The following is a 15,511-nucleotide window of genomic DNA, read 5'->3' as shown; positions in this document are numbered from 1 at the left end:
GCACTGCAGTAGCTGGTTGATCTGGCTGCACTATGGTAGCTGGTTGATCGAGGTGCATTATGGTAGCTGGTTGATCTGGGCTGCATGACGGTAGCTGGTTGATCTGGACTGCACTACGGTAGCTGGTTGATCTGGGCTGCACTATGGTAGCTGGTTGATCAAGGTGTATTATGGTAGCTGGTTGATCAAGGTGTATTATGGTAGCTGGTTGATCTGGGCTGCACGATGGTAGCTGGTTGATCTGGGCTGCACGACGGTAGCTGGTTGATCTGGCTGTACTACGTTAGCTGACTGATGTGGATGCACGACGGTAGCTGGTTGATTGGGGGGTGCAGTACAGTAGCTGGTTGCCACTCTGTGTACTGTAGTTTCCTTAGACGTGGCTCTATATAAACTATTGGGATATAGTTTTTCCTCTGTACAAGTGTTTGCCCTGCTTCAAAGCTGACCTAACAAAGAGAAAAGGAACGCACTCCCTGGAAAATCATGAAACACTTTATTTACCTTATCATAGAAATAACTCAAGATGCATTAGTACAGTACAGTACAACAAAAATGTTGAGCTCAAAACACGTCCCTAGTCACCTCTAACAGCATGGGGATGCACAGTGATGCTTCCCACATTGCTATCCATAACTATAAACACTTGCAGAATATATAGCCGTGCCAAAAAGAAAGTTAGTCATACATTTAGACAAACATCTCATTGTTGCTTTCTGCAAAGTAGCTATTAAACAATTGCACAGACCACATGTTTCCTTTCCAAGTAAATTTGCACTGAACTTAGCACTTTGTGAGACTAAAACGCTCGGGCCACAGCAGACCAGGGAGCTCTGTGGAGGAGCTGGGATGTTAGTTATTTGTTGGAAAGGGGGCAATAAAACGTCCCTTTATGAGCTCCAAAGCAATTCGAATCTTTGGAATCCAGATGAAAAAGCAGCCGTTCTAGAAACTACGACTGATTTCTGGTTCATACTTGAGGAGGCTTTGTTTTCTTTAAATATCGGACCATTCTTGTTTTAGATTTGCGGAGACCACAAACCCTGTGAAATTGACCCAGTGAAGTTGAAAGATGCTGAAAACCTGGACAACAACAGGGTACGGACTTTCAAACATTTCCCACACATTCACTCGCACAGTGGATCGATAGACATTTACACTGTGTTTCAGTTGCTGAGCCTCAACCCTCTAATGATTTGCAGAGTTCTCACGGAAACAGTGTTGTTTCTTTCCTCTAGCAATGTCTACTGTGTTGCTCATTAGTTAAGTTAAAAGGGATGCCTGGAATTATTTCAATATGCTTTTTATTTTTGTTAACATATGAAACTGATGTTAAAGGGACACTGAAAGAGCTTTACTGTCATTGTTTCTCACAAACATTTCATTATGTTGTAAATAAGCGGGGGGGGTGTGTGTCACAAGTAAACATGTAGTCTAGGAAATGGCTACAGTGCATTGCAGCGGCTCTTTTATAGAAAATAAACTTTCTTTACTATTCATATATTTGAAATCCACTGGCATATGGAAAAGTTATAAGAAAGTAGACAAACATTTTGTCATAAGTTGAAGTGATTTTGAAGTTCTGCAGTAGGTAGATTTAGAATATACTTAATGTATCTCTTCTGTTTTGTATGTATTTATTATTATTATTATTATTATTATTATTATTATTATTATTATTATTATTTTAACTTTAGGAAAATCTAAGGCACTATGTCGACCGGATTTTCACTGTGATCACCAACTCTGGAGTCAGCTGCCCAACAGTCATGTGTGACATCTTCTTCTCTCTGAGAGAATCTGCTGCCAAACGCTTCCAAGGTAACTTCCACATGAAAACATGCAGGAGCAGCACACTGACAAGCAGTATCCAACAGTAATGCACTGCCATCTGCTGGTCGTCATCCTGCCTTACAATCCAGTTGAAGCCACTCGCCTCTGCAGATTTTTCGTTTGTCTAGAAAGACTCATACAGTAACTGGCAAAGGGTTAAGAGCCAAATCATTTGTAGGCTTCCCCCGTGAGAAATTCTTAAGAAAAAAAAAAAAGTATTCAGTTTGTCACAAAAGATATATGTATATAAACTTTAAAAAACAAATGAAGAGTTTCCTGTTACTACAGGAATGTTTTGCAATGTATAATGTCTTTGGTGTCCTTCCATTTGGAAGCTGTCCTCTAAATCACTGCTGGAAGAGCGATGTATACAAAAACGTTACTCGTAGTCCTGCAGTCTTGTTGCTCTTTGTTTGTTATGTAAAACCCAGAGAGTTACAGTCACTTTAAGGCGCTGTCCAGACTTCTGACATTCAAGGTTGGCTGCTGTGCCACTGTTTAGCAGTTTGGGTTTACTCTAAATAGCATTGTTATTAATAGAATTCTTATGTGGTTCCACTGTTATAATATATAACGGGACATGTGAATGTGTAAAACACATCCCAATACGCACATAGTAATATTACTGTGAGTCTGTGTTTTGTATTTGAATGCACTTGCTAGCCCAAGGGAACTGAGATGCTTTTCTGGAAGGAAATACAGATAGAAATGCAATGTGTGATGTCTGTCTTTGTTGTTTTCTTTTTCAGGCGATCATGATGTGAGGTACACCGCTGTGAGCAGCTTCATCTTTCTGAGGTTCTTTGCTCCAGCTATCCTCTCCCCTAACCTGTTCCATCTGCGCCCTCACCACCCGGTAAGTGCACCCCCCTGCTTCCACTTCCTGTGCAGCAAACATGACATTCTGTCTGCGCTGCATGGGGGCTGACAGCTTGCACAACAGCATGTGGTGCGTTTTATTTTTTGACTGGAATGCAACAGAAGACGTCAACAGTAAATCTGCTCTTACACACCTTGTGGGGCTTTTTGAAAAGATGACGTGTGTGTAGTGGTGGTTTAAAAATAGTTGTTTGTTTGTTTTTGAGGAAAAGGTTACCTTACAAGCCTGTGTTTGAGAAGTGTGAACACTGCCTGTAATGTGCTGTTTAATTTCCTCTGTTTTTAGGACCAGCAAACATCCCGGACCTTGACCCTCATCTCCAAAACTATCCAGACACTTGGAAGTCTAGCCAAATCGAAATCTGTACGTTTTTACATTGAAATGCTTGTGTTTTACCCTGTTGATTTAAAAAAAAAAAAAAAAAAAAAACTGCTACAACTACTAATTTTGATTAGACTTTCTATTTTTTTTGGACCAGCATGACTAATCTTAAAACCAGCACAGTTACTGATACCTGCTGTGATAACGATTACCCTCATAAAAGTGTACTTTACACTTTGCTACACTTACTATAGTAGACTTGTATAAGGATAACCAGAGCTGTCCTTTGCAGGGATTGTATTTAATGACCTAAAAATGTGGTCTTTTAAATAAAGCATGAATGTCAGTATGGCCTGTGGCTGGCTTGAATAACAGTTAACAGAATGCCCTTCATAGGTAATCATTTTGTAATAGCACCGCTCTCTTTTAATGTAGCATTGTACATTCTACTGTAATGCCTATGAAGGAGTAGCCGGGTTTATTGTTGTGTATCAATTGACTTATGTAATAATGGTATAAAATACGAATTTCTAGAAGCATTTAAAGAACTCTGTAGTACATGTCATCTCAAACTACAAAACAGTCAAAGACTTTGTGTGTGTGTGTGTGTGTGTGTGTGTGTGTGTGTGTACTGTAGATCCCCATTAATCCATGCAGATTGCAACCCAATTAGTGAAAAAGATGGATTCGTTGGAATTGAGTTTACTGATTGGGAAATCCCTGTGCTGTGCTGCAACAGTACAAATTATATATATAATCTCATGAAATAAGTAATCTAGTTGGATTTGTTCATTGTTCTGCAGGCTAGTTTTAAGGAATCCTATATGGCTTCGTTCTATGACTTTTTCAACGAGCATAAATATGCAGATGCTGTAAAAAATGTAAGTATTTTTTTATATATACACAGTATTATGGACTTAGACTTTCCAGCATTATCATTTCTCTTAAATTAATTCAGCTTTTTGAAATCTGAAATCTGGATTTCCTTACTTAATTGGTAGAGTCACCCATATACAGGAAATGGTGATCATTTTGAGAACTGCTTCTCCAATCTTGAGGATTTTAGCACAAGACCATCTGTATCAGGGGCTACATGGGAGAGCTTGTCTGCTTATCTGTGCATCACACTTAAGAGATAGACATACTTAAGAATCTGTCCGACATTGAATATGTATGTTGCACTTCATTTGTTACATACAGTGGATGCAGGTTTTAATGACATTTTGTATCTACTGCCATCGAGACAGATGTTAGTTCCTAACAGTTATTTTCTCATAAATGTTTTTCATGCAAGTTCTTGGACTTGATTTCATCCTCTGGACGAAGAGACCACAAACGCATAGAAACACCCATCATGCTGAAGGAAGGGTGAGTCATCCATTCTGCATTCTCATTCTAGAAGGCTGGGCCTTCTACTGCTGCGGTTCTTTGTATGCGGTGAAGTCAGTGAATTAACCTAGTGTTAGGTCCATTGTTTGGAATGATTAGACTGCCTCAAAACAGCACTGTTCTCATTTTGAGAAACCAAAGGGCTATTACATGAATCTGCCTGTTTGTTTTGCTCTTGATATCTTTAGGGATACATGTCTGTTTTAATTTTAAGATTTAAGATAGCATTTGTTTCCTCAGCACACATGTTAGTACTGTCCAAACAAAAGCGGTAATGTTTGAAATAAGATACAAGCTCATACACATAGCTCTGTTGCCTACAGAACTATATAGCCCCTGTTATCAGGTTCTGCACTTGTTGGTTGCAAAGAGGACAGCGCAGATATGCCAAAATAAAATAGGAGCCATGAGCAATGAAACCCGGGAAGTAGCTAGTTATTTTTTTTTAATTTGTTTTAAAACAGATTGCGTCCCTTGTCTTTCTCCTAATTCTTTCAACCTTTGCTTTCTGCCTATGTGTCTCTCTTGCTGTTGTCTGAATCGCTGTGTCTTCTCTTGCTTGGCTGAGGTGTTAACAACTGTTAAACTAACTGTAAAGAAAGTTGATACAAATAGTACATGCAGGTAAGATGTAGGGCAGCGCGTGTTGTGTGTCCCAGCACGATAGCAGTCCCAAGTTAAGCATGTACTGTGCAGTAGCATAGGGGGCCCTTGTTTTGCCTTGCAGGCCTCTGCAGGACTATAGTTCTATGTTTATATGTTTATATCCAGGGCATTCCAAAGGAATGACAGTATTTTGAGGGGCAGTGCAATGTTGAGGGTTTAGTCTTTGTTGAAGTAGTCCACTGTTCTCTTGTCACTTGCATGATCTTTTTATTTTTTTTAATCACAGATTCATGATTAAAAGAGCCCAAGGAAGGAAACGCTTTGGCAGGAAAAACTTTAAGAAGAGATGGTTTTGCCTCACCAACCACGAGTTCATGTATCATAAAAATAAAGGTGATTGTTTGTTTTCATTTGAAACATTTTTACCCACCCACACTTAGCCACTGTTGCTATAGGGCACAGCTCCTTTAAATATCAGAAGGCTTTGTAGTTTTCTATATGCGTTTTGTTTTTGCAGATATTGGGACTTTTGAATAATATTAAGAAATACTAAAAGAAACCATAGTTTTGACTAGAAGCCTTTGCAGACATTGAAAAGGTCAAAATGTTTGTAATTGATTTTATATTCTTTTAGTACTTCTTAATTCTTCACTCTTGGGTGTTTCAAAGCTCTGGGTGACATTGTGAATTAGGAATGTGCAGAACACAGAACAGCTCAATAACACTATTCTGCTTTTAGCTAATAGGCTCTGTTTACTACACCGTGTCCATTTGATATAACGGGCTTGCAACAGCATTCCTGGGATTTAAATACTGGGCCACTACAGTGGAAGTCCCGTTCTGTGCGCTCGTGAGCGATTAGGGAAAAGCCTGGGCTTTGTATTCTCAACCCACATGAGCTTTTCCTTACCTCAAACAGCTGGCCAAGTTTGCTTAGTTTTTTTGTTCAGATTTTGATTGTATTTTATCTTTTTGATTTCAAGAAAAAATTCCCAAACCGGGAAGTCCTTCCCACTCACAATCACTTCTTTTCTTTTGCATTGCAGCGGATCATCCGCTGTGTAATATCCCAATCGAGAACATCCTCGCTGTGGAGAAGCTTGAAGAAGAGTCTTTCAAAATGAAAAACGTAAGGACCATGCGTTGACTTCAGATTCAACTCTCGCCCTGACACCTTGCAAAAATGTTCATTCTACTGTATTTTGGATTTTTTTTTTTTTTTTTTTTTTTTTTTATTGTATTTCGTTACACATTTTGGTGTTCGTGAAAATTTCTAATAGTGTCTAATGTACAAAGCGTTGATAGCACTGGCAGTGTCCCCCACACAAAATGCCACCTTGGTGGGTAAAGTAGTGCATTAGGGCTTGTGCTGAGGAGAGCACCAGCATAATGTAACTTGTGACATACTGTAAGCTAGATTCAAACACAGGCCATCAAAGGTGAAATGCCTAAAATGCACAAGAACACCACCTAGCCCTTTGCATTTGCATTGCTTTACCGTTATTAACTACCCTTATTTATACAGTCTCCCTCTTTACATTGATCTGTAAGCATTGAAGTTCTGAACTAATTTCGCACGTGAGGGTTAAAAAGTTATTCTACAATACAAGTTTCTCTTGCTCTTGGAAGCAGTGGGTATATTTTCAAGTAATGCATTTCTAATGTTAATGGTTCACAGTGTTTTTGACCTCTTACTGTTTCTGTGCCTTGGCTTGTGCATCAGAATTATTTTTTCTAATGCTTGGTCCTGTGATGCAATGCTAGATCTGTGCGAAGCGCCTCAATTCTGTCTAAACCAACACAGTGGGTTGATGACCTCAGTTACCCTGTCCCTTTTCCCTTCCGAAGACACAGCACAAGCCTGCTTGTTTTCAAGTTTGCCAATGTTTGATCCACTGTGTTTATTTGATTGGGCTCATTTAGAGAGAATCATTTGCTGGAAAACCTCAGTGAGATTGAGATCATCTTGTTTTCATTAAGAGGCAAATAAAGCATTATTTAATTAATAATGGACAGTAAGGTAGACCTTGTCCTGCTGGCACCATTCACAGCTTAGCTAGAGCTCCAGGGGTCTGACAAGGAACATTAAACTTTACAAGGCATGTATTATGTTGTGTAACTGTTTTGAGAAAGACTACCTTCGGATAAATAGTTTGTGAAAAATACTGTACGTGGGCAAAGATATACATTTTAGTATTTTAAGTCAGTTTACTGGTAGTATAATTATCTACTGTGTCTCCTAGTCATGGTCTCTGTGCTGGATATGCATTGCTCTTATAGAAATGCGCCACAGTATAAGGATAACACAGTGAAAGCATAGGGAAGCACTAAAGAATAGTGAGGTATGGTAAATCATGTTTTTAAACATTGCAAACTATGGTAATTACATAGTGTAACCATGGGAAAAGTGTGGTAAAAATACAAATACTGTTCAATTCCCAGCTCAGCCACTGACTCACTGTGTGACCCTGAGCAAGTCACTTAACCTCCTTGTGATCCGTCTTTCGGGTGAGATGTTGTTGTGAAAGGCGCTATATAAAAATAAAGATTATTATTATTATTATTATTATTATTAACTCTGTCGATTCCTGGGCTACCCTTACACTTCTTTGTTCTAGGTTAAATAGGTTCAGCTCCTTAAACATGTACCATCACATTTTAACCTGGGATTAGTCTAGAAAACCATGGCTACTAGGAAGTAAGATTGCGCGTTACTGTGGCTTCTGTTATTCGTAAAGGAAATCAGAAGTTGACCACCCCATCTTAACCACAAACATGCACTGAGGATAAACAAACACTCCCCTGGGATTTTACATGCGCGGCTCTCATTTCATGGTACGGCTTGTTTTGTCTTGTTAAAGATACTTATGCATGGGTTTTGTATTTGGTTTGTTTGTTTTGGTCGTGTTAGATGTTCCAGGTGATTCAGCCAGAAAGAGCGCTGTACATACAGGCTAATAACTGTGTTGAAGCCAAGGACTGGATCGACATTCTCACGAAGGTCAGCCAGTGCAACAAGAAGCGGCTCTCGACGTACCACCCCTCCGCATACCTCAACGGCCACTGGCTGTGCTGCAAAGCCTCTTCAGACTGTGCTGCTGGGTGCTCACCGTGCACAGGGTAAGAACCCCACTGCAGACTCTCTGGAAACTGACACAATGCTGTAGGCTGTGCGCGCTGCATTCCAGCAATATATATTTTCAAAAATGGTCATGAGATTTATTGCGGTGTGTATTTCGAGTACTTTCTCTTTTCAAGGAAGCAGTTCTGCTGGTTACCCCTCCTTCATACTATTACTGTACACGGGGTGAGGCCAGCAGAGTTGAAAGGTAATTACCGTTTAATGTTATTGTTTAAATTCAATTAGTCACTTTAATACTGTACATTGTCAACACAGCGGTGGGGCGAATTCTCTCAAACAACTCAAGCCTTTTTAATTTTAATTTCAATTTCACAGCCACGATGTATATTTAACATGCAAACCTGTTTACAATGCACGCATGGAACACTCCTACCGGTGTCAAATAAAAGCTGGATAGACACCACAACATATGCTGACAGGGACTGCAGTTGAACGTTGTTTAACACCAGATCTCAAAACAAGCTTGTTTAGTAAAAAACATATTGCCTTTGTCTCCTGTGCTGTGAATATAAAGGTAAATAATAAGTGTGTTTTGAACATTCAGCACTATTCTGTAGCATTTAATTATCCATCCTTGTTACTGTGTAGGTAGAATATTAATTACAGCACGTTGCCATGTGCATTTCACCAAGCTATTTTTATATATTCATTATGCAAGTTCTACACAAAGATAATGTTCCCGTATATTCACTTGTGCTTTTAATGAGCTCACTTTAAGAGCAAGTGCTAATTTGGTACTTTGTCATTGTAAGTGGTTTGTAAGTGTTCTAATATATATTATATTAAGCCCCCCCCCCCCCCCCCCCCCCCCCCCCAACCCCACACACGGAGATAGATGACGTGACTGCATTTTATGCTCCCCATAACTCGGCAACCATTTGATATACAAACTTCACAGGGTCATGTAACTGCCTTGAGAGAAATCTGCTGGTAACCTTGACCTCTGACCTCGAACGGTTGCTATGTGACAACATACAACCCCTCAGATCTCTAGTTATCCTTTCCCAGTACGTTTGTGTGCACAATAACTGGGCACGGATACAATAGCTGCATAGTTTGTGTGTCCTACAACTTCTTTTTCCACAACAGAATTAATCAGATTACCACAATTTCCTGTTTTTCTGTAAACACACTCGACATGGTTGAAATGAGCAGAGATTTTATTGGCACAGTAAAGTTAAATATTTACCTCTGTGTCCCTTGTTTGAAGCTAAATGATGCATCTATTATTCAAGGGGGTTACCAGCAAACATCCAGCTTGATGTGGATGGAGATAGAGAGACTGAGCGCATTTACTCTCTCTTCAGCACGTACATGAGCAAGTTGGACAAAATGCAAGGTAAAAGTCAAGGCTTTTTTCTAGTTTATTTAGGATTCTTGTGTGCTCTTGAAATGGAGAGATGCGTACTGCCTCTAAGAATAACATAGTTTACATTTTCTCAATCTTTTCTGTTCTTTTATTGAGTTCTGGAGCTTCTGTTCAGTTCTAATTGGCTGCCGTATACACAAGTAGACTATGATGAAGTGAAGTTCTTTCAGTAGTTCAGGACAAACCCCAAGACAGTATTTGAGAATGGTGATATATATATTATTAATGATTATGAAGTATGATAGAGATGAGCAATTTGGCGCCTAACCCGCTTGGTCTGAGGGCCACTGCCTGGCCGGTTGGCCGAGGTGGGAGACACCCCCCACCACCTTACCCCCCTCATGAGTTAACCAAGAGGAAATTGAAAAAACAAGAGGGCAGTGACTGAGGGATGTGAATCAATTGCTCATAAGATCGGGTGTGTCTGGTTTATTTAGACTCTCCTGATTGTTAACTAGATTGCGTTGTGAGTGTGTGGGCAGTCCTTCCTCTCAGACTAAAGTTATAAACTTTCATTTCTGTTAGTAAGCACCTGCACCATCTGGTGCTCAATTGTGTATTGCCAGCAATACAGTAGGAAATTGCATCCAAAGTAGTTGATGGCATTGGCTGTTACCTCTATAAAGACACTTTGGCTGATTGCAACTTAAGTGAGCACTTGAACTTGGGTAAAAGCACTTTTTCAAAACCAGCAATACTCGGAATGATGGTAGAGCGCATAACCTCATCTCATTGTCAGGAGTCTGAATCTGTAATTGCAGTGCATCACACAATGCCTGTTGGATACCAGTTTGTTATAGAAGTAAACACACCTTGTCAATTCATATTTTGCCTGTGCATAGCACCTTGTGAAGCTTGCAGTGAAAGTTGACTTGCACGTTCCAGTGGTTGTATTGTTCAGGCCTGGAAAAGGATGCATGTGCAGACTGTTCTGCCAGCCAAGCTCCTTTATGAATCCTGACCAAGGCTTCGGAACACAGATGGGCTCATGTTACTGTTTGTTTTTTCAGAGGCCTGTGGCAGTAAGTCTGTGTACGACGGGCCGGAACAAGAAGAGTATTCTGGTTTTGTGATTGATGACCCCCAGGAGACGTACAAAACACTGAAGCTGCTGGCAGCCACTGTCCACACTCTAGAGCAGGAGCATGCCCAGTACAAGAAGGACAAGTTTATGAAGACCAAGTATGGGAGCCAGTAAGTGGCCATCATTATCACCACAGTAGATTTATCCATTTTTATTTTCTTTTTTAAACTTCAGTTGGCCGTCTTATTTCAGGTCTGGTAAGCTAGAACTTCGTGCATCATTTCACCTGAGCATTGTGAAATTCCCTGCCCCTTAATGCCGATGGACATGCTTTGAAGCCAGTGACATGGTTGACCCTGAAGTTCCTGGCTCTCAACTGCTACATCCTGGAGTTTTTGTACTGACCCAGAGTAGCTTCCAGAGTCCACACTAAATGGTTTTCACAAGACCACCACAGTGTCCTTGTCATGTCTAAAAAAAGCTGATAATGTCTGGTGCACTATTTGTGAACATACTCTTTTTATAACACTTTGCTGTTTGTGTGCTGTATTTTAAAACTGCGTGGCGTCGTTTTAAAACTATTTAATCCAAAAGTTGTATTTGTATGTTACTTGCTTATTCTGTCCATCTGAAACCACACACTTCACAATTACTTTCTTTTTCGATTGAAACAGCTCAATACAATTCAAATATTGACATTGCTAGTTAGCTACTGGCATACATTTCACATTACTGTTTTTGTTAAGTTTGTAGATTTGCTGCTGCAGCTGCTTTGAAATTGAAGGGTGTGAGGCGACACATGGTTTCTGAGGATGACTGTTACTTTCCTAGTCGATTATTTGGTGCTACCCCTATTGTCATACCTGACGAAAGTTCAATAAACCACAAAACTATGTAAAACAGTTTTATAAATATTTATTTTTTGTAGAACTGTTCTGTTTTTTTTTTTTTTTTTTTGCAGATGGCCAAAATCTAAATTTTAATGGGGCTGTTTGTTTATGCCATCTGAAAAAGTGAATTGACTGTTTCTTTGAGGTATTACCAAAGAGTAGGATCAGGGTGGTATAAATAAGTGAGCTGTCTACAATCCATTAAATACTGAAAGTGTCTACGATATAAGACACAAAGGATAATAGTTCTAGTTGCACCACAAGTTTATCAATTAGAAACAACACAGTGTGTCATAGATATCGCAGACTTTTTTTTTGTCCAACTCCTTTTAGGGTTATAGGATGTTGTTTATGTGTTTTATTCTTTTTTCTTTTCTCTTTTCTTTTCAGGGAGCATCCCATAGGAGACAAGAGTTTCCATGGTTACATCAGACAGCAGTCAGAGAGTTCGACATGTTCCATCGGAATGGGAGAAGAGCAAAAGTTTGATTCTTAGATCAAAACATTATCTACCTATAAAGGGAATCCGTGTAGCATAATGTACAGGTCTAAAAAAAAAGAAAAAAAAAGAAGAAAAAGCTTTCTCCGTTCGTATGACTTACTAAATGTTATATTTTTCACAAACTGTTACAGTAGTTGCTATGCACTTTAGTCATCTGCCTTTAACAGATGATGTAACTCTTTGCCTTTTTGGTGTTGTTGTGTTGTTTTCTGTTTTTGTTTTTTAAATTCTTTTATACCTGCTTCAGTTTGAACGATCAGTTAAATGATCACTGAAAACTGACATTTTAGTAAAATAAATGTGTAAGCTCCAGCGTATTTCACATTCTCGGGACCAAGCCAACTTGTTGTAGTGACACGGCTTTATGCAGCGTTAGTGGGCAAAACACCAGGTTTTTTGGTTTGTTTTTTTCGTTTTGTTTTTCTTTGCCACTTCAAGATTGCTTTTTTCTTTTTTTTTTTTTTTTTTTTTTATACCTCACAAATCTAAATATTAATCCCCTCAACTATAATGTGAACCAGGGGTTTTAACAGGTTCCATTTCTTTGCCAACACAAACTGGTATTGTATTTGTTTTTAAGGAGAGTACAGATATGTGCTGTGTGTTAAACCGTTGGATTTTGAGCCGCGTACAGTGGTGTGCGCATTAACATCAGTGCCACACAGAAGACTGAATTTTCCTAATTCATCGGAAGATGGCGTTTTGTACACCAAGAAAATAAGGGACTTTTTACTTTAGGAGGCTTTTTTTGTGAAAGGAGGACAAAATACTGAAAGAACTCCTAAAAGTTTTAGCATTGGTTTGTTTTCTTTTCACAAAAAGTAAAGCACCATAGAGTAAATAGTTTGAAAGTACTACCCACTGAGCTCTGTGTTTGTGCTCATCGGGTATTGGCTGTTACAGAAAGCGTTCAGACTACAGTACTGAATTGCACTACACAAGTGTTAACATCAGCACTGTTATGCTGTTGAACCAGCTCAGAAATTAAAAACGCTGTTTTAAAACGCAGTGCTGTGGATAAACCACAGCAGTGTGGTATTTCAAAACCGCACGCACAGGTTTTTCCGAACCCCAGAATGTTTTTTAGAATTACCTCCTAAGCTGTAAGAAGGTGTTTTGTTTTTTGTTGGAGAGGAGGAGGTGGGGGTGTAAGTTATTTATTTACATCAATTCTTGAAAGTTTTGTCAAGAGGGATTATTGGTAATCTTGAGCTGGTTTATGACATACTGCTGCTGTGCTGTTTTTGCTTGAAATTGGGGTCGCAGTCTCTGTATCACACATAACAGAACAGTATGCTGTCTCTATGAATAACAGTTTGTACAGAATTCCAAAACTGTAGGAGGAAATTTATAAACATAATTCTTTTTTTTTTTTGAGGATTTTAAAGACTATATGGCATTTTACATTAAGTTTAAAAAAAAAAAAAAAATCTGTCATTGGTCTTATATTATTAATACAGTACAATTAGACATTTTGCTTTAAAATGTGCCAACCTCCTCCGTGCGCAATAATATATATATATATATATATATATATATATATATATATATATATATATATATATATATATATATAAGGTGTTTTCTGGTCCAAATTATAAGTGTCCAAATCCCCCTACAATTTTGGGTGAATTATTACTGACAACACAAATTCTGTTTTCATCTTGAAAAAGTGTAGCCGCATCAGAAAAAAGTATCCTTTTTATGTTTTATAATAGTCATATTTTGACAGGTTTAAAGCTGTAAAAATAAATATTAACATTTTATTTTTATTTTTTAGTATTTTTTTAAGTATTAAAAAAAAAAAAGAAATAAAATATGAAGATTGTGAAAATAAGAAGTATGTTTTATTTACTTTGTTAAATGAAGGCAGTTGTGTTAATGGTATATGTGTGTACATCGAAAACTAGCCAACTACATCTTACTAGAATGCTGTTCCATTTGATACCAGAAGGGAAAGGTCAGGTGCTGAGGACTGCATTGATTCCAGAACATCACAATGCTTCTGTCATTATAAGGCGTTTTTAGGGTTCATTTTTAAATTGATGATGATGTGTATGTGTGTGTGTGTGAATACTAATCGTCTCCAATGTATTTTTACTTGTCAATTAAAAGACATTTGTCATTTCTAACTGATGTCTCACTGTCAATGTTTTACCCCTGAAATCTGATCAGTTTATGCAGACATTCTTGCATCTCAGAAAACCGTTCTCACATACTGTAAGGTTTAACCTTCATGTACATACTTATACACAAATGCCAGAAAAGGGTTATATTTTTCACATAGACTTCAGAGCTTTTTATTTTTATAATAAAAAGTAAAGTGATTTTTTTTTTTGTACCAAATTATATATTGTTTTAAAAGTGGGCAAGTTACAATCAAAGTGGGTCATCTTTCTTTTATTCTATACTGATGAAATAAGAAATGTAAATCCCTGTTTTTTCAATGTTTTAAAATCTGGAAGCACTAAAGAAAAGCACTCTACAGACACTGTGTCACTGCTATTTTCAAAAACCTTATTGTTGCCTAATTGATCTAAACAAATTTTAAATTTCCTGAATTCAGATCTAATATTGGCCAATGTGCCTTTGTAATCAGGGATGTCATCTTTGGAACGCATTGCCTCTAAACAATACCTTTTTTTAACTCTCTCATAAATATTTATTCTAAATCTTATCGGGGTTTGTAAATTCTGTAAATATTGACTCTGACCAGGATAATGTAAATTGAAATTGTTTTAATTTTGTACTTAAAAAAATAAAATAAATAATAATAATAATAATAATAATAATAATAATAATAATAATAATAATAATAATAATAATAATAATTGTTGTTGTCCTGTTTTGAATGATTCATTGATTTATAATGTGTTATTTCTTTCTGCCTTCTCTTGCCAGGACCCCTGTGTAAATGAGATTTATATCTCAAGGGTTCTATCCTGGTTAAATAAATACATTTGAAATTTGAAAGGACATTAAGTGCAAATCCTGCTGTTGTATCAATTGTTAAAACAGGGTGCCCCTTAGTGTATTACATATTTTTACAGACTGAAATTCACTGAGGATGTTTTGACCTTCATAACCTTGAAACATAAAATATCCTTGTTTTTCATTATCTAAAGCACATTTAGGTCAATTAAATAAACCCTGTTGTCTTTTGAGCTACTGCTGAGCCCTGAACAAACCCAGACCAGACTGCAGCACAGGGCATAGTCATTTGAAGTCTCCAAAACAACCCCTGCACCCACACCCATACAAATGGAGCCAAACGAGGCAGCAAGGGTTCAAAATGAACCATGGTGTGATATCAGATGAGTCTCATCTTAAATCTATATAGTGTGGGGTAAAACTGGTACCAAGTCAAGCAATCCACACAGGCAATGGGTAGCTTTAGCCATCGGACATTAATGTTGTGAGTTGTAAAGTCTGAACTATCCCAGACTGTCCTGCTGAACAGGGTGCCATATGGTCACCTTAACAATTAAGCATCACTTTTGCACCAGTGTTAATAATACTAAACTACATGTAGAAATACTTCTATTGGATTTAAAT

At 38.0% G+C, this 15,511-nt stretch overlaps 1 protein-coding gene across 2 annotated transcripts in view; it reads left to right on the top strand.

The window, feature by feature from the left end:
* LOC121320890 (ras GTPase-activating protein 3) overlaps positions 1–12,637 on the top strand; it is a 70,249-nt gene extending 57,612 nt beyond the window's left edge. For both annotated transcript variants that reach the window (XM_041259651.1, XM_041259652.1), the window contains exons 13-24: positions 1,024–1,098; positions 1,698–1,821; positions 2,583–2,689; positions 2,999–3,076; positions 3,838–3,915; positions 4,329–4,402; positions 5,316–5,422; positions 6,076–6,158; positions 7,941–8,149; positions 9,407–9,510; positions 10,551–10,734; positions 11,845–12,637. In XM_041259651.1, coding sequence (XP_041115585.1) covers positions 1,024–1,098; positions 1,698–1,821; positions 2,583–2,689; positions 2,999–3,076; positions 3,838–3,915; positions 4,329–4,402; positions 5,316–5,422; positions 6,076–6,158; positions 7,941–8,149; positions 9,407–9,510; positions 10,551–10,734; positions 11,845–11,950 — 1,329 coding nt within the window. In that variant the 3' untranslated portion in view covers positions 11,951–12,637. The remainder of the gene's footprint in view (positions 1–1,023; positions 1,099–1,697; positions 1,822–2,582; positions 2,690–2,998; positions 3,077–3,837; positions 3,916–4,328; positions 4,403–5,315; positions 5,423–6,075; positions 6,159–7,940; positions 8,150–9,406; positions 9,511–10,550; positions 10,735–11,844) is intronic.
* The last annotated feature ends 2,874 nt before the right edge of the window (positions 12,638–15,511 follow it).

Source organism: Polyodon spathula, chromosome 9 (genome assembly GCF_017654505.1).
Source record: "Polyodon spathula isolate WHYD16114869_AA chromosome 9, ASM1765450v1, whole genome shotgun sequence".
Taxonomy (NCBI): domain Eukaryota; kingdom Metazoa; phylum Chordata; class Actinopteri; order Acipenseriformes; family Polyodontidae; genus Polyodon; species Polyodon spathula.
Note: the sequence above shows the minus strand (reverse complement) of the source record. Positions and strands in the feature narration are given on the sequence as shown.